This window comes from Eumetopias jubatus, unplaced genomic scaffold, assembly GCF_037043125.1.
Source record: "Eumetopias jubatus isolate StellerSeaLion01/CBP00866 unplaced genomic scaffold, mEumJub1_p1.0 scaffold_17, whole genome shotgun sequence".
In the NCBI taxonomy this organism is placed as follows: domain Eukaryota; kingdom Metazoa; phylum Chordata; class Mammalia; order Carnivora; family Otariidae; genus Eumetopias; species Eumetopias jubatus.
The window spans coordinates 32,442,167-32,460,330 of record NW_028274823.1 but is presented as its reverse complement, the minus strand read 5'-3'; the positions used below and the strand labels follow the sequence as shown (position 1 = coordinate 32,460,330).

General features: G+C 44.3%; 1 protein-coding gene across 2 annotated transcripts in view; it reads right to left on the bottom strand.

Moving 5' to 3' along the window:
* Positions 1–15,528, bottom strand: part of PIK3AP1 (phosphoinositide-3-kinase adaptor protein 1) — a 127,676-nt gene extending 112,148 nt beyond the window's left edge. The window contains exon 1 of one of the 2 annotated variants that reach the window (XM_028098478.2): positions 15,507–15,528. In XM_028098478.2, coding sequence (XP_027954279.1) covers positions 15,507–15,513 — 7 coding nt within the window. In that variant the 5' untranslated portion in view covers positions 15,514–15,528. Of the gene's footprint in view, positions 1–5,930; positions 6,056–15,506 lie in introns of those variants that run through there. The other variant, XM_028098477.2, reaches the window with a different exon arrangement.
* Positions 15,529–18,164: the final 2,636 nt, after the last annotated feature.

Genomic DNA, 18,164 nt, shown 5'->3' with positions numbered 1-18,164 from the left:
TAAAGTGTTAATGCACATGAGTGTGCATGAGCTTGGTCCACCAGGTAGGCAATGTACAAGACTTTACAGTGCATTATAATAATAAGGGTGTAATGTTAGCAATCTGTGCTCAGAATTCAGTTAAAAGTGCAAAAATAAAAAGCAAGAGCCACCAACACTCCCTACCTATACTGACAAATATACTAGCAAATATCATGTCAACAATTTTTACAAATGGGCTAGAAGGAGAATAAGATCTCAGAGAAGGCTGGTTGTGGTTCCACACATTAGTGATGAAGCCACTGGGGATGTTTTCAATAGATGGTAAAGAAATAAGGAAGAGAGAAGAGTATTTCCGAGAGCATAATAAGTACTCTTAAGAAAGCAACTCAGATCTTGGAACAATGACAGACTTAGCAGGAAAGCAGCAACTTTAGAATGCCCTGACATGTGGCCATGAGAGATGTACGCCACTTTTATGAGGAGAAAGTGACCCAAAGCAAAGCAAACCAACAATTTTAAATGACAAGTTCCGGGGTCACTGAGGGCGTAAGTATTCATTTCACCCTGGATCCTGCCTCAACACGACCCGTTCCTCTGGTAACAGCACCACGCAATATCTGCTGGGCATTAAAGACCTCTAGTCATCAAAGAGAGTGCAAATTATTAATAATGAGGGAAACTGGGTGTGGAATATATGAGAACTCTAATATCTTCAGTTTTTTAATAAATCTAAACCTTCTAAAAATAAAAACTTTAATAAAATACAATTTAAATTTAAAAAACACTTAAAGGGTTAGCCTCTTCTGTATGGAAAACATTGAAAACGTCTCATTCCTGGGGTTCTGGTGTTAAATTTGACACCCGCCCCCCAACCCCTTTGAGCAAAAGTACTTGAAAACGAAGTGGTTAGTGCCTCAAGACTCATTAATATGACAACCTACTTGGTCACCCACTTGTGGTGTGACTTGAGACCAGTACACTAAGTCTAGGCAAATTTTGCCTCAGTGTAAAATGAGGAGAATGAAATCTATCACCTTCTTGAATTTTGCTCCACTGCTGAAACTGAAAGCTGGGGAAATTCTAAAAAAAGTTCCAAAGTGGAAGTTAAAGTTCCTCCATGATATGCTGAATAACAACACAGGACCAAACACTTTGTCAGCAACCCTCTCGTGTGGGGACATCCCTTTTGTTAACGATAAATCCCTGCCTGTAACTGTAGGTCATTTCCTCACATGTGCCAAATCAATTCTCCCAGTTTGTTTATTAAGAAAAATGAAATCTATGATCTCACTGATATCTGGAATTTAAGAAACAAAACAGAGGATCATAGGGGAAGAGAGGGAAAAAACAAAACAAGACAAAACCAGAGAGACAGACAAACTTAACTATAGGAAACAAACTGAGGGTTGCTGGAGGGGAGGGGGGTGGCGCAGGGGGTATGTGGGTGATGGACATTAAGGAGGACACGTGATGTAATGAGCACTGGGTGTTATATAAGACTGATGAATCACAGACCTGTACCTCTGAAACCAATAATACATTATATGTTAATTAACTGAATTTAAATTTTTTAAATGTTTAAAAAAAAAAAGAAAAAGAAAAATGAAATCCATGCAGGCACCTGGGTGGCTCAGTCCGTTAAGCAACTGCCTTCCGCTCAGGTCATGATCCCAGGGTCCTGAGATCGAGCCCCAAGTCTGGCTCCCTGCTCAGCGGAGAATCTGCTTCTCCCTCTCCCTCTGCCCCTACACCCTGCTCATGCTCTCTCTCGTTCTCTCTCTCAAATAAATGAATGAATCTTTTAAAAAAGAAAAAGAAAAAGAAAAATGAAATCCATGAGCCAACAGGCATCCATAAATCCTAAACAGAAATGAGAATGGGCCTTTGTCCTTGTAGAGCTTAAAGAACAGACTGGGCTATAGGAGAAAGCAATGGGTAACGGGGGGGGGGGGGGGGGGCGCTGGTGGCAACAGGGAGTGACAGTGGTGGTTAAGAAAGACAGTGACTGAAAAAGAGCTTCCTTAAAAAGATTCAGAATCCATCTGAGAAAAGAATAGGGAGGAAGTGGCAGGCAGCTTTTCAAACCACCCCCAGCCCAGACCATTTCTTTAGTCTGCAGGTGACTCTGGTTCCCCATCCATCTGCCCTGAGCACCCTACTGAAGAGGGAGTCGAACCAGGGGAAGGTGACTAGGATAGGGAGGGGTCTAGTAATGACTCACATCAGGACTTCCAGACTCTGAAGGTCTCCAGTTTAGAAACTTGACAGGAGTATTGAGGGACCTCAAGAACCAGATGGGAGTTCAGATCCCAAAACATTAAATGTACCTTCAAACCCTATTATCCTCTAAGTCTAGGGATGGTAGAAAATCTGGAGATAAGAGAAACCTTGGAGAAAAAGGGCAAGAAAAGGTATGCAAGCTTTCTTCAAAGATCTGAAGGCTGACACATGGAGGAAAGGATTGTGGTGGTTCACCCAGCCCTAGACGAAATCACTTGGGGAAGTCACTTATGGTTTCTTTGTCTCCTCCCTCTCATGTGTAAATGCAAGAGATACCATCAGGAACCTAGAGAATATTCCAGGATAGGCTAATTCCATTTCATTTTATCTTGCTTCCCACGCTCTTTCCCAAAAACAGGGAACCAAGATTCTCCTTGATTTCAGTAAGCAAAGATGTCTTTCAAAAAAATAAAATCTGAATGCTTACCCTTCAGCAGAAGGAAATTTTAAAAGACCACATAATTCAGCCTTAAAAAGGAATGAAGTGCTGACATATACTACAACTTAGGTAAACCTTGAAAACACTATGTTATGTGAAAGAAAACACCCAAGACCACATACTATATGATCCCATTCATATGGAAGTCCTGAGTAGGGAAATCTACAGACACAGATGTAAAACTTAGGACCGGGCAGGAGTCCTAATAAAAGGGTGATAGCCAAAGCATACGGTTTCTTCTTCTTTTTTTTAAAAGAAATTTCTATTTCATAAATGTATACCCCCTTCACTCATTTCTCAAAATGAGTTTCTTTTTGAGGTAATGAAAATGTTCTAAAATGGACCATGGTGGGGTCTGCGCCTATCTGTGAAGATACTAAAAAAACAATGAATGTATACTTTGTTTTTGTTTTTAACCGTATACTTTAAGTGGGCAAAGTGTATGGTATGTGAATTATATCTGAATAAAACTGTTTAAAATAAGAAAAAGGAGGAGGAGGGGGAAGGGAGGAAAAGAGGGAGGAAGAAGTGGAGAAGCAGAAGGTCACATGGAAGGATGGCCTAGGTGACTCCACACCCTCTCATATCTTACCAAGAGGTATTCTCACTGCCACCACGGGTCCTTTTTCTTTTTTTTGCCACCATGGGTCCTTGCACCTCCAGACCTCAGAGAGCCTCGGGGACCTCGGAGGCCCAGCTCCCGCTTGCAGGACCTAAAGCGGTGTCTCGCCACAGCGCATGCTAACAGCAGGAGGGTGTGACAGCCCTAACCATTATAGACATTGGCAGAAGCCACTACAGAGCCCATAAATAGCCCCAGGTTTGGCCACTGCGCTCGAGTCCCCATCTGAATGGGAGCACACTCTTCTAGCCCCTTCCGCCAGGCCCTACTGGAGTCATACACACAGGACACTAGACGAGGGTGGTTTTCTCTGTCTCCTCTGTCCAAAGGCTCTCCCCGTTTGCTGTTTCTTGCACTTAACAGCCCGGGCCTGTTCTCAGCCATGGAAAGAGGTGGGAGCTTCACCAACCTCATCTCCTACTTCCCCCCAATCACCCACCTACTCCACCACCTCTCCCTGATCCTTAAATATACCATATACACCCATTTACTGTTCCTCTGAATGGAGCACTGTTCCCCCCACATGACCTTTCTGATCTTCACTCAAATGTCCCTTTCTCCAGGAGGCCTAATCTGGCCACCTCCTTTAAAATTATAAACCCAGGGCGCCCGGGGGGCTCAGTTGGTTAAGCGTCTGCCTTCGGCTCAGGTCATCAGGGTCCTGGGATCGAGTCCCGCATCGGGCTCCCTGCTCAGCGGGGAGTCTGCTTCTCCCTCTGCCCCTCCCCTCGACTCCTGCTTGTGCTCTCTCTCGTAAAAATAAACAAATAAAATCTTTAAAAAATAAAATTGTAAACCCAACCCCCTCTACCCCTTCTACTGCTTTCCTAATGTACTTATCATATCATGAATTTCTTTATCAAGCATATTGCCTGCCCTCCCCCATATTCCATAAACTCCATGGGTAAGTAGCTTATGTCTGTTTTGATTGCTGAATATACACCTGACACCTAGAACAGTGCCCAGAAACAGTAGGCATGCAATAAATATTTACTGAATGAATGAATTTCCTCTACATAACTCTGCTTCAGCTTTTGAACGGAATGTGCGGACTATAAGCCTACTCCTACCACAATACAGCTTCTTCTAACCTCCAGAGCCCCACTTGAGAGCCACAAGGCTAAAACTAGCTACTTTCCCATTCCTTTTAAAGAGTGAGCCTGTATTACCAAATCTAACAGAACTCTTACCATTGACCTTCTCCACCCCCCACCCCGCACCCCTCACCCCCAACCACCCCCAACCCCCACACACCGACCCAGCTTCCAAGGCACCATTAGGAGGCTAGACCTCAGGGGATATGGGGACAGCTGGCTCTTCATTCTAGCATCTGCCCACATCCTTCAAGAACAGTATCTTCTACTGGCTGACCAGATTTTAGTTTTCAAGAGACGTTTACATCCTGTTTATACATGTTATCTCTACTAAAACATCATAAAATGGGTGAGGAAAATACAAGTAAACCCACTTGCAAATACAGTAACTCTAATCTCACCTAGCAACTCCCTGTTTACTTATCGCTTTCTTTTTTCTTTTTTTTTTTTTTTAGATTTTATTTATTTGACAGAGAGAGACACAGCGAGAGAGGGAACACAAGCATGGGGAGTGGGAGAGGGAGAAGCAGGCTTCCCGCCGAGCAGGGAGCCCGATGCGGGGCTAGATCCCAGGACCCTGGGATCATGACCTGAGCCGAAGGCAGACACTTAACGACTGAGCCACCCAGGCGCTCCTACTTACTGCTTTCTTGCACAAGACTGTAAACTCCCTGAGAGCAGAGACCAGGTTGTCCCGGTCACCACTGAGAACACATGTATGTGCACAATTAACTATCATACTGCATAGTAAGTGCTCCTTAATTGCCTCTATTACCATCATTAAGTGGTCTGTCCTGGATCTCAGAGAGTGAGTAACTTTGGCAAGTGTACACACCCATGAACCAGAGAAGAACCCAAGACAAATCAAGAACCCAGGACTCCTGGTACCTTTCGATGGGTAGATTACTCAGTGGCCTTCACTTTTCCCCATTCCCCAAAGTTCTGCAAAAGACGTAAGAAAACTAAAGCTAACGTAATGGTGTTCCTAGATTTCTATCTAAATTCTAGATGAAAAACAAAACCTAGGATGGGTAGAGGAAGGGGGCTTGGGAAGGTGGCCCAAGGGCCGCCCGCGATCACCCGGCGCCCACCCGGGACTGCCTGAGCGCCCCCTATTGGTCCAATGGGGCCCTAAGAGAGGAACTTCCCAGAAGCCGACAAGTCGGCGCTCTGCCTTGTTTCCACGGGACCCCGGTTCACAGAGTTGGAAGAACGGGGGAAAGGACCCTCAGAAGCAACTAGAGCCAGTCGGAGAGAGGAAAGGAGACTTAGAAGACGAGGGACAGGCGGGGGCAGAAGAGAATCGCGCGACAAGCTGGGAAGGGGGGCGTGGGAAAGCTGGGGCGGGAGGTTTGCGCCGGGGAAGCGGGAAAGCGGGAAAAAGCAGAAAGCGCACAGATCCCGCGCGAAAGACGCAGAGCCGGGAGCGGGCGAGCGCTCGGACGGCTGCGGTGGGGCGACAGGGCGCGCCAGCGGGGAGGCTGGGGAGAGGGGCCCGGGCCCGCCTACGCACCTGAGGCTGCCATGGCGCGGAGCGCAGCTCACCTGCCCGCTCGCTGCGTGCGCGGGGCCGAGCCCGGCGGCCTCCCGGGGCGCGGGGCGGTAGCGGCGCCGGGCTCCGCGCAGCACCAACCGCGGCTCTGGCGCTTCCTCCGGACCGGCTGCGAGGACTGGCCGCGGGGGCGTGTCCACAGGACCCGCCCCGCCTGCGGGGCACGGCCCGCGGCACCTGCACACGCGGCCGTTGGGGAGGGGAAGTGAGAACCCCCGCCGCGGCTGAGCCGCCCGCCAGCTCCCCGCACAGCCCCCGCTGCTCTGTCGTCAGGAGGCAGGGGGCGTCGCGCCACGTGCGCCCCGCTCCCGGCGAAACCAGCCTGACTGGCCACCAAAGGGCAGCCCTAGGCGGAGGGGATGGCGAAGGAGGGAGAAGGTGGAGCTGCCCGACCTCTGTGACCTGGGGCGGGGGTGTATCTGAGCACAGCTGGCCAAGCCATCTCCCTCTCCCCTGGGGCTTTCTCCCTGAGCCACCACCCAGGCAGGAAAGGGGAGGGGGCAGGAAGGGGAAGAAGCACCTTCCCTGGCACCTGGCCTTGGGTGCTTGGCGTTGCCCTTGATTACCCTCCAGTGACTTTTCTGTAATTCCCTGGACCTGGTCTCCTCATGGCACATAAGCACTAAAGATCATCTCCTATGATAAATGCCTGATACAGTTATTGCCTTTTATGCCTTTGAGGTGGGACCTATTGTCTTCATGTTAGAGCTGAAGAAACAAGCCAACGCCTTGCCCCCTCCCTCAGATGCCCACAGGAAGTAAATGGTTCCAGCAGGCCTGAGTCCAGAGCTAGAGCTCTCCCTGGGCCCTTGTACTCACCGGCCAGCTTTTTGCTCTTCTGCCTTTGCCTGCTCCTATAATTGATCGGAACAGCTCTGTGCCCTTAGAGTCCTCAAAAATGCAGGGTCCAGAAGATAGATCCAGAGAGCAGAGATGAGGGAAAGATAAGAGTTCAAGCAGAGGTGGAAATAAATGAAGTGGATTTAGGAATGGAAATATCAGGGCTCAGGCCTATAATTATAATTTTCTACAACTGCCGTAACAAATTACCAAATAACACAAATTTATTCTCTCACTGTTCTGGATTTCAGAAGTCCAACAGGAGTCACACTGGGCTAAAATCAAGGTGTCAGCAGGGCTGGGTTTCCTTTCTAGAGGTTCTAAAAGAGAATCCATTTTCTTGCCTTTTTCAGCTTCAAGAGACTACCCACGTTCCTTGGTTTATGCCTCCCTTCCTCCATCCTCAAAGCCAGCAACGTAACATCTCTTTGACCCAGCTTAGGATATCACATCTCTCTCTGACTCTTTTATTTCCTCCCTCTTCCACTTTAAGGATATTGATCCCACCCAGATAATCCAGGAAAGTCTCCCTTTTATAAGGGAGACCAACAACCCTAATACCACCTACAACCTTAATCTCCTTTGCCATGTAACATAACATATTCATGCGTTACAGGGTAAGGACGTGGACATCTTTGATGAGCCATTACTCAGCCTACTACAGGCCTGGAATTCTGAAAGAGGAGTTGAGCTCGTTCCTGCTATACTTCACACCTCTTCCCCGTGTTCAGGCCTCCTCTGGCCTCCAGATCAGTTTAGTTACACCACCTCCCTCCTGCTCCACACCCCCTGCCCGCTATCCCCCGCCCCCGCCATCATGCACTGTCACAGCCCTGTACTGTTTTTTAGTAGAAATTATATAGCTATTTTTCTGCAATTACTTATGTTAATTTCTGTCTCCTCCATTCAGTTATAAGCCCCTAAGAGGCAGGATCCAGGTTTGTCTTTTTCACCATGGAACCTCTAGCACTTGGAGCCAACTCTGGCACAGAGAATATTAATATGCTCAGAAAGTATTTGAATGTGTGAATTAATGAATATGGCCTGGAAAGCCTTCAATTTGAGATTGAAGGATAGGGAATTTTCAGGCACTGAAAATCACTGAACTTGAAGGAGGGGAATATAAGATGTCAAAAATAGGCCGTACATAATAAAAGCCATCAGAGGAAGGAAAATGGAGAACTGAAGTTTGGAAATGCTGAGTTTGAGGTGCCCGTGGGATGTCTTAGGACCTCTGTCCTCACAGGAGAGATGAGGGCCTAGGACTGGCCAGGATGTCACTCTTGGAGTTGAAGCTGCATGAGTGCTTGAGGAGATAAAGAGCAAGAGCCTAGCCCCAAGGGCAGAACCTGGGAGAAGGACCATGCTCAGGGGCCGCAAGAGACTGGAGTAGCTGGAGAGGCAAGATAAGAGGCAGGCCTACAATAACCAGGAGGCCACGGAAGATTTTGAGGAGAAGGTTGTCAATAATGTGGGTCACTGTGAGGGGTCTGGGAGAATGAGATCTAATATAAAGGACTCCAAAAGTCCTCAGTTTCCTCACATGCACAATGCAAGCATCCCAGATCAGAAAATGTTAGGGCTCTGTGGAATACCCTCGTCTTCAGAGAACTTTGCCAGGACACTGTCTACCTCTCCTGTACCTTCCCTCACTCTTCACAAGCCTGGTGACCTAGCCATTCTACATTCCTCTTTGGAGTCATTTCTACTAAGGCTGTACTCATCTGTTTGAGGTCATTTCCCCTGACACCACTACTATCCAAACGCATGGTCCTTCCAGCTCTGGATGTTAGGGAGTGAAGGCCCTTTCCTGCTTCTTAACCAAGAGAATCTGGAAAACTTTGAACTGAAGGAATATTTCTACACTTCTTACAACTCTTAGAGGGCAACCGTCAGTTGTGGGTAAGGTCTCTGGTGCTGGGTTAGTAGTCCAAATTCTGAACGCTCCCACTGCTCTAAGCACTGACCTCTGGGATTTGGCTGGGGAGGGGACTCAGAAGCCAACATTCCCTTGGTAAGGTGCCAGCCAGCCCCTAACACTGCCAATTCCACCCCCAGCTTCATTACACAGCTGGTGGGGTTGAGTTGGGGAAGTGGTGTCTGTTTTTCCATCTCCATTTGACAGATTTTGCAGAAGGTGGAGGGCAGGGTGGCTGCCCCTCCGAAAGGCCCTGCTCTGCCCCTGTGCATTGGCTCTAGGGGTAAGCTCTGCAATCGATCCCTCCAGCACAGGATGGCCCACAGATTGGTTCTAGGCAGAATGAACAACCTGAACGTGACTGCCCCCTACCCTCTTGTTGGCTTGGTAGACAGGAAAGGCTGGAAAGATGAATATAGGTCATCTAAAGAACAGAGGGATGAGGAGTGGGGAAGAAATCCCTGTTTCTTACATCTTCAAGATGTTCTTTCATAATCGCTCAAGCCTACGGACCAGACAGAGCCTTTTTCCTTGGTCATCAAGGCCTCACTTACTAGCACAAAAGGTAGAGATGGGGGAGTATGCTGTAGTGGGATACTCTTAATTCATCTCAATTCTCTCTCTTTTTTTTTAAAGATTTTATTTATTTATTCATGAGAGACAGAGGAGGAGAGAGAAAGAGGGAGAGAGAGAGAGAGAGAGAGAGAGAAGCAGGCTCCCAAGGAGCAGGGAGCCCGATGTGGGACTTGATCCCAGGACCCTGGGATCATGACCTGAGCCGAAGGCAGACGCTTAACCATCTGAGCCACCCAGGCGCCCCCTCATCTCAATTCTCTTAACTATCCTGTGAGGAAGATGCAAATAGTACACACATTTTATAGATAAGAAAGTTAAATATCTTTACCCAAGGGCATATAGCTAGTACATTGCAGAGAGCTGAGTTTTGAACCCCAACAGCCTGGCTCTGGAGTCCATGCTTCTGCCCACTAGATTATTCGGTGAATACTTGAAGCAGGCCCTGCTCTGATCTGAAGAGCCACACAAGTCACTGACCTGTACTGGCATCACCTCCTACTGCAGGTGGGCAGGCAATAGCTCTGTCACCTGCGAGTTCCCCCTGCTCTGCCAGGAGTACCTTGTGCTCATGAACCACGAACATCAGGAAATGATGGGGCATTGATGATGGCATGCCCCACCTCTCCACTTACTTCCCTGTGTGTGTCCCATCAGACCTTCAGCCCCTCAGGGGCAGGCTATTTTTCTTATTCCACCGTACCCCCAGTACCAAGCACAGGCTCCAGCACACAGCAGGTATTCCACACGCATTATTTGCTTTTAAATCATCAAAGCCAACCTGCTCATTTTACAGGTAAAGACTAATCACACAGGTTAAGTGACCTGCCCAAGGCCCCACAACCCTCATCTGAAGGACTCATTCCTTGCTTTGCTCAAGAGTTCAGAGAGACCCCACACATTCATACACACAGGGTGGAGTGTGTAAAGACCAAATTATAAGGGATAGGCCAGGAGGCCATCACAGGTGGCGGCAGGGAGAAAGAGTTCCACAGTACCGAGAACCTGGTTAGCCTTGTGAACACCCTGGAGTTATAAAAACTTCTTTCCTTTCTACCTGCTCAAGAAAGTTTCAGCCCAACCCACTGGACCCAATGCAGACTATCTGGGGACATTTATAGCTTTTTAGGAGCAGGTAGCTTTGCAGACAAAACCTAGAAACCTACCCACTTGCAAGAGGGAGGCCTCCTTCCCTGATCACCAAAATGGCCACTCCCTATGCCATAACCCAAGGACCCCTCGTTGGGCCACTTTGAGCAATGGCCCTGAATCTCACGTTCGGAGGAACAAAATGTTCTTGGAAACGCTATGTGGCTAACCCTGTTCAGAGTATTGTCACTTACTCAGCTTTCATGAATCTTTACCTCAAACCAATGAGGCAGCCATATTATTGTCAGCCCATTTTACAGGTGAAGAAACTGAGGCTCCACTAAGGTAACTTGCCTGACCCACAGTCACTTGGTTAATAAGTCTTAAAACTAGATTTTGAATTCAAATCCATTGGTTACACAAAAGTTGCCTCCCTTGCCATGCGTTATGATTAAAAGGCCATGCCAGCCATTCCATACTGTTTCTATGATCCCCAACCCCAAATTAACCTTGGTAACAAGACAAAAGAGTGTTGCAAAGATTGCTGGTTGCCCACCCAGTGTCCATTCTCCCCATGTTTCTTAGTAACAATCCCAATTCCATTTGGGGCAGCAGGATTCCATACCCCAGCCTCTCTTGGAGCCTAGTAAGTTGTCACTGGAAGTCATTGACTATCCAGAGAGGTTCTTTAGAGGAAGCCTAACCGTTTCATCCTCCCTTTTTAGTTTTCCCTTTTGCCTTTCTCCCCCTCTTTTAGTTTCTGCCAAGAACGTGCACGGGATGACTGGAGATCCTCTTAGATTCTGAGGTGACTGTGTGAACAGAAGCCACACACTAAGGACAGTTGAGCAGAAAGATGAGCAGAGTCTGGTTCCCTACTGACCATGGAGCACCCAAACAAGCCCCAGGTCCCCCCTACCCTGCCACTCTTTTACATGAAAGAAAAACACGTACAACTCTGTCTTATCTGAGACATGGTTATTTACATGTCCTGCCATATATAGCCAAACCTAATTCTTGACCGATATGTGAATGGAAGCTAGCATTTACTGAGCACGGACCATAATCCACAAACTTCCTAATGCTCTCGCAATTTATCCTCACAATAATTCTGCATCATACATATTATCTCCACTCTGCAGATGAAGAAACTGAGATTCAGGGATGTTGGATAATTTTTCCAGGATCATTCAGCAGGTAGCAGAACTGGAGTTTAAACCCAACTCAAGTCTGAGTTCAGATTCCATGGTCTTTCCATACATAGCATCATGACATACTGGATGCTTACAGAGGGTTCATTAAAAGTACCTCCTGAGGACACATGGGTGCTTTCAAAGGGGGGAGGGTTCGCCCTTGAACCCTCAGCACTTCAAGCCATATGCAGATGGTTCTTCATCTGTGCATGAAAGCATATCTCGCACATTTTCTACTTCTGCCTTCTGAGGTGCTGAAGCAGAAAGTCTAGGCAGCTGTGATAAAAATTTTAGGACTTGGCCTTATAGACTCTCAGAGTATTACAGCTGGGAAAGACCCTAAAAGGTCATTATTGGACACATGTGTAAACTAAAGCCAAGACAGGCAAAGTGATCTTTCTAACATTATCCATTGAGTTGGAGGCGATACCAGGATTAGAATTCTGGTCTTAATTCCTAATCTGGTGGGGTTTTGGTTTCTTGGGTTTTTTTGAAGCTATATCTGACCACTTACGTTTTTAACTACCAGTAAAAAAAAAAAAAAAAAGCAAATGTAGAAATTCTTTCCTCGATCTGATGCTTTAACTTTGTAGTTCTTTCCCATAAATCTACCACAAGTTCCTAAAAGGTTAAGCCAATCTTGAGTGACTAGGATAAGCCCCATCTGATCATGATGTATCATCCTTCTTATATGTTGCCAATTTACTAATATTTGGTTAAGGATTTTTGCATCTGTGTTAAAAGTAGGTATTGGTCTGTAATTTTCTTTTTTGTAATATCTTTTGTTAGTTTTTGGTATCAGGGTTAATCTGGCCTCATAAAACATGTTTGGGAGTATTCACTTTTTTATTTTCTAATAGAGAAAAATTGGTATTATTTCTTTCTTAAGTGTTTGATAGAATCACCATTAAAACTATCCAGGCCTAAATTTTTCTTTGTGAGAAGGTTTTGCCATATCAGTTTCCTCAATAGATACAGGGCTATTTAGATTTTGCACTTTATCTGTGCCAGTATTGGTAAGGTGTACTTTTCAAGTAATTTGTCCACTTAATCTAAGTTTTAAAATTTTATGGATATAAAGTAATTCGTAATATTTCCTTATTATCCTTTTAAAGTCTAGAGGATATGGAATGATAGTCCCTCTTTTATTCCTGATACTGTAAATTTGTGTCTTCTCTCTTTCTCTTTCTCTCTCAGTCTAGATAGATGTTTGTTAAATTTCATTGATTTTTCCAAAGAACCAGGTTTTGGTTAATTTTTCTATTGTTTGTTTTTTTACTTTGTTGCTTTCTGCTCATTATTATTTCCTTCCTTCTATGTACTTTGGGTTCACTTTGCTCTTATCTAGCTTCCTAATGTTGAAACTTTGGTGATTAATTTTATTCCTTTTATCTTTTCTAATATAAAAACGTAAAGCTATAAATTTCCCCCAATTCAATGCTTTGGTTGTATCTCCCAAGTTTTGATATGTTGTATTTTTATTATAATTCAGTTCAAAATATTTTCTATTGTTCCCTGTGGTTTCTTGTTTGAGCCATGGGTTATTTAAAAAGTGAGTCAATCTCCAAATATTTTTGGGCTTTTTAAAAAATATATATATCTTATTGTTACTGATTTCTAATTTAATTCCATTATGGTCAAAAAGCAGACTCTGTATGACTTCAACTGTTTTAATTTATTGAGATTCGTTTTATGACCCAGCTTATAAACTATCTTGGTGAGTGTACAATATGCATTTGAAAAGAATATGTATTCTACAGTTGTTGGGTATATTGTCAATTAGATCAAGATGACTGATAGTGTTATTCTGATCTTCTACATCTTTACTAATTTTTGTCTAATTCTATCAATTGCAGAGAGACGTATGTTCAAATGTCCAACTGTGGCTGGGAAATTTTTCCTAATTATTCTCTTAATTCTGTCAATTTTTCTTTCATGTTCCTGAACCTCCATTTTTAGGCATTATTAGGCAATACACATTTAGACTGTTACATCTTTCTGATGAATTAAGCCTTTTATCTCTAGTAAATACTCTTTAAATACTTTTAAAAAGATTTTTTTTATTTATTTGAGGTAGAGAGCATGAGCAGGGGGAAGGGTGGAGGGAGAGGGACAGAGAGAGCCACAGCGAGAGAAGGAACACAAGCAGGGGGAGCGGGAGAGGGAGAAGCAGGCTTCCCGCGGAGCAGGGAGCCCGCTGCGGGGCTGGATCCCAGGACCCTGGGATCATGACCTGAGCCAAAGGCAGATGCCCAACCAACTGAGCCACCTACATGCCCCTAAATACTTTTTTTTCTTAAGTAGGCTCCGTGCCCAGTGGGGAGCCCAATGTGGGGCCTGAACTCAGGAAACTGAGATCAATAGAATCAGTCGCTTAATGGACTGAGCCACCCAGGCACCCCAATATTCTGTAAATACTTTTATCTATTTATGGTAATTCTCTCTGCTTGACATCTACTTTATCTGATACTGATACAGCCATCTTATCATTCTGTGCTTACTGTTTACATAGCATAATTTTCCATCCATTTACTTTCAACCTACCCACATCTTTTTTTTTTTAATGATTTTATTTATTTATTTGACAGAGAGAGACACAGCAAGAGAGGGAACACAAGCAGGGGGAGTGAGAGAGGGAGAAGCAGGCTTCCCGCGGAGCAGGGAGCCCGATGCGGGGCTCGATCCCAGGACTCTGGGATCATGACCCGAGCCAAAGGCAGACGCTTAACCACTGAGCCACCCAGGCGCCCCTCAACCTACCCACATCTTGATACTTCACTTATATCTCCAAGGTAATCTGCACATAGTTAAATTTTTCTTTTTTATCAATTCTGACCATCTCTGCCTTTCAACTGGAGTCTGCCCTGCACAGTTACATTTCAAGAGTTAGCAGAGGTTTGGCAGAGTTTGGAGTTCCCCTCTCTTTCCTTTCTGAGATAAACCCCCTCACTTTCCGGCCTCTGTATCTTTTGATTCTTCAAGACAGTTGGACTGAACATGATCTATCTGAATTTTAGCTGCCTCTCAGAGCAAAAGTAGAGGCTGCCCTCTGGCAAAAAGGTATAAAACTGAGAAACTCAGAGCTGTTCCCATCTAAATGTTGACTCCCTTCCAGTGTCTGCCTGCTTCTTGTTGCTCTCTTGTGCCTTTAGGTACTTGTTGTTTCTTTTTTTTTTTATAAGATTTTATTTATTTATTTGAGAGAGAGAGAATGAGAGACAGAGAGCACAAGAGGGAAGAGGGTCAGAGGGAGAAGCAGACTCCCTGCCGAGCAGGGAGCCTGATGTGGGACTCGATCCAGGGACTCCAGGATCATGACCTGAGCCAAAGGCAGTTGTTTAACCAACTGAGCCACCCAGGCGCCCGTACTTGTTGTTTCTATTTGTTATGTCCAGAGCGTATTGTGTCACCTGTGGGAAGGTTGGTCTCAAAGGAGCTGCTCCTCTATTGTTGGAAGCTAAATCCACTACATTTCAAGCCTGATGAAAAGATAGATCAGCTAGACAGTTGCTTGAAGTGTCATTCTGTAAGGAATGCTAAAACATCACAGAGAGAAATCAGAAATATGGTGGGTGCCTGGGTGGCTCAGTCCCTAAGCGTCTGCCTTCGGCTCAGGTCATAATCCCAGGGTCCTGGGATCGAGCCCCGCATCAGGCTCCCTGCTCAGCGGGAAGCCTGCTGCTTCCTCTCCCACTCTCCCTGCTTGTGTTCCTTCTCTTGCTGTGTCTCCCTCTGTCAAATAAATAATAAATAAAATCTTTTTTAAAAAATCAGAAATATGTGCCAATTAGCTCAATTTTCTGTGGGTTACTTCTTATATAATAGATAAAATAAAAATTGTTTCCGCAACCCTGTCGAGACCCCTCTCCCTCCTGAGAGCTTTTTCTCTATCTTCACTTAATAAATTTCTATCGCTTTACTCACTCTCCATAGTCCACGGGATTCATTCTTCGACTCCTCACTCTCCCGCATCATTTTGGTGCCAAAACCCGGGATCACTTCCACCGAAGGTAATCTACATATTTGCCTGAAGCTCTCAACTTTTTGAAACCCCAGAAGATTATTACACAGTAAAAAGTTGCACAGTGTATTCCATGGAGATTTGGCAATGTCCCTGAAAAGAAAAAAAGAAGTCTTGACTTCCATAGATTTTGCCATCTGATTAAAAATATTATTGTGATAACAACAGTATTGGTTTTGAATGTCAAGAAAGTAATAGTACCAGTCCTAAGAAGGAAAATATCACAAGTAAAACTAGAAATCAGAAGAATGTGTACAAATCAAGAATTTACGGCAAGACAACAACATCAGGAAGGAGAAATAAAGAATGTTTCTACTTCTATAAGCACAAAAATGCAGGGCAGCAACACTGTAGATGGAGGTTGAACACAAGAAACATTACCACACAACTGAGACCAACGTGCTCTAAAGGGTGTAACCCTCTCATGATATTTTGGCTATGAGACTTCCATTTTTTTGTTAAGATGTTTTAATGAGGGGGAAAAGCCCCAAATTTGAAAAATAGAAACTACCTCAGAGGCCACATATGGTCTGATTGGATCCAGCCTACCGGCAGGTAGGGAAAATTTAAGAAGACGTTTGTGCCAGAGCACAATCCAGACAAGTACAAGGAAGAACATAGGTTATAGAAAAGAGGGTCAAGTCAGCCAGAATGTTGGAAGAACATCTGAATTCTGCTGAACCCTGTTCCCTCCATTACTTCATGTGAAATCGATATAGGTAATAAATCATAATGTTGCATATCCAAAAAAATAAATAAAAAATAAAAATAAAAATTGTCTCCTCTGTTGCTTAGGTAAACACAGTCCTCAAGTGGACATTTAAGAAATGAAAAAGTCCTGGGCACCTGGGTGGCTCAGTCAGTTAAGTGACTGCCTTCGGCTTGGGTCATGATCTCGGGGTCCTGGGATGGAGTCCTGCATTGGGCTCCTTGCTCCGTGGGAAGCCTGCTTCTCCCTCTGCCTGCTGCTCCCCCTGCTGTGCTCTCTCTCTCCCTGACAAATAAATAAATAAAATCTTAAAAAAAAAAAGAAATAAAGTCCATTGGTCCAGACATATGTCTAGGTCAATGCATGTATATGTATTCACTTTTTTAAGTTGCATAATACCCAATAGCACCATACTATATCAACTCTCCTCTACTGATGGAGGTTCACTTTAAGTTCTTTTTCTTTAGGTACAACTTTTTGCCCCTACAAAGTCATGCTACAATAAATTTTCTTGAATATATTTCTTTATGTACTGGTATTATTTTTTCTGTAGAATATATTATAAGAAGTAGTATTTCTGGATTAAGGAATATGTGGATTGTTAATACATATTATTATAATACTTTCCAGAGATGCTGTAGAAATTCACATTCCATACTCACATGGGTAGTCTCCCCAATATTTTCTTATTTTTGCTAATATGATGGATGAAAATGCTATACTTTTATTGTGCTAATTTGCATTTCCTTGAATACCAGTGAGGTTAAGAATTTTTTCATATCACTGATGATTTACACCTTTTTTCAGGAAGTAACTGTTAATATGCTTTGTCAAGTTTTAATTGTCTTTTTTTTTGGTTTGTAGGAGTTAAGGTATATTAGCAACATTCATCCTTTGTCATGTATATTTTTAAGTATTTAGTCTTTTGACTTTGTTTATAGTTTCTTTTGCTATACAAAAACACGTTCATTTTTAAGAGATGACGTATAACGGGGCACCTGGGTAGCTCAGTAGGTTAAGCATCTGACTCTTTTTTTTTTTAAGATTTTATTTATTTATTTGAGAGAGAGAGAGAATGAGAGATAGAGAGCACGAGAGGGAAGAGGGTCAGAGGGAGAAGCCGACTCCCTGCCGAGCGGAGCCTGATGCGGGACTCGATCCCGGGACTCCAGGGTCATGACCTGAGCCGAAGGCAGTTGCTTAACCAACTGAGCCACCCAGGCGCCCAGCATCCGACACTTGATTTCCTCTCAGGTCATGATCTCAGGGTTGTGAAATTGAGCCCTGCTTCAGGCTCTGTGCTGAGTGTGGAGCCTGCTTAAGATTCTCTCTTTCTCTCCCTTTTAGGTGGTGACCCTTAGGGTTTCTAAGTTTTATCTTTTGCATCAGAAAGTCTTCTTTCCTTTATAATTTTAAAAATAATTCCTTACATTTGTATCTAATATTTTTATTTTTCACATTTAGACTTTTAGTCCATCTGGAGTTTATTTTTACATATGATGTGGGAAAGAATTATCATCATATTTTCTTCCAGATGGATAGTCAGTTCTGCCAACACCATATATTAGGTAAGCCATCTTTCTCCCTCTAAATGAAATGTTATCTTTGTTTATATTAAGTCCTTGTTTGAATTTGTTTCTGGACTCTTTATTATTATTATTCCACTTGTATCATTTATTCTTAAGCTATACATATGGTTTTATCATAATAACATTACAGTAAGTTTTATTATCTGGGAGAAATTGTGTTTAGCTAGCAACATGGACAGCAAATAATAGAAGCTTAAACAAGAAATAAGTTTACTTCTGTTACATAAAAGAAGTCTGGTATAATAAGGCCAGGGTTCTCATAG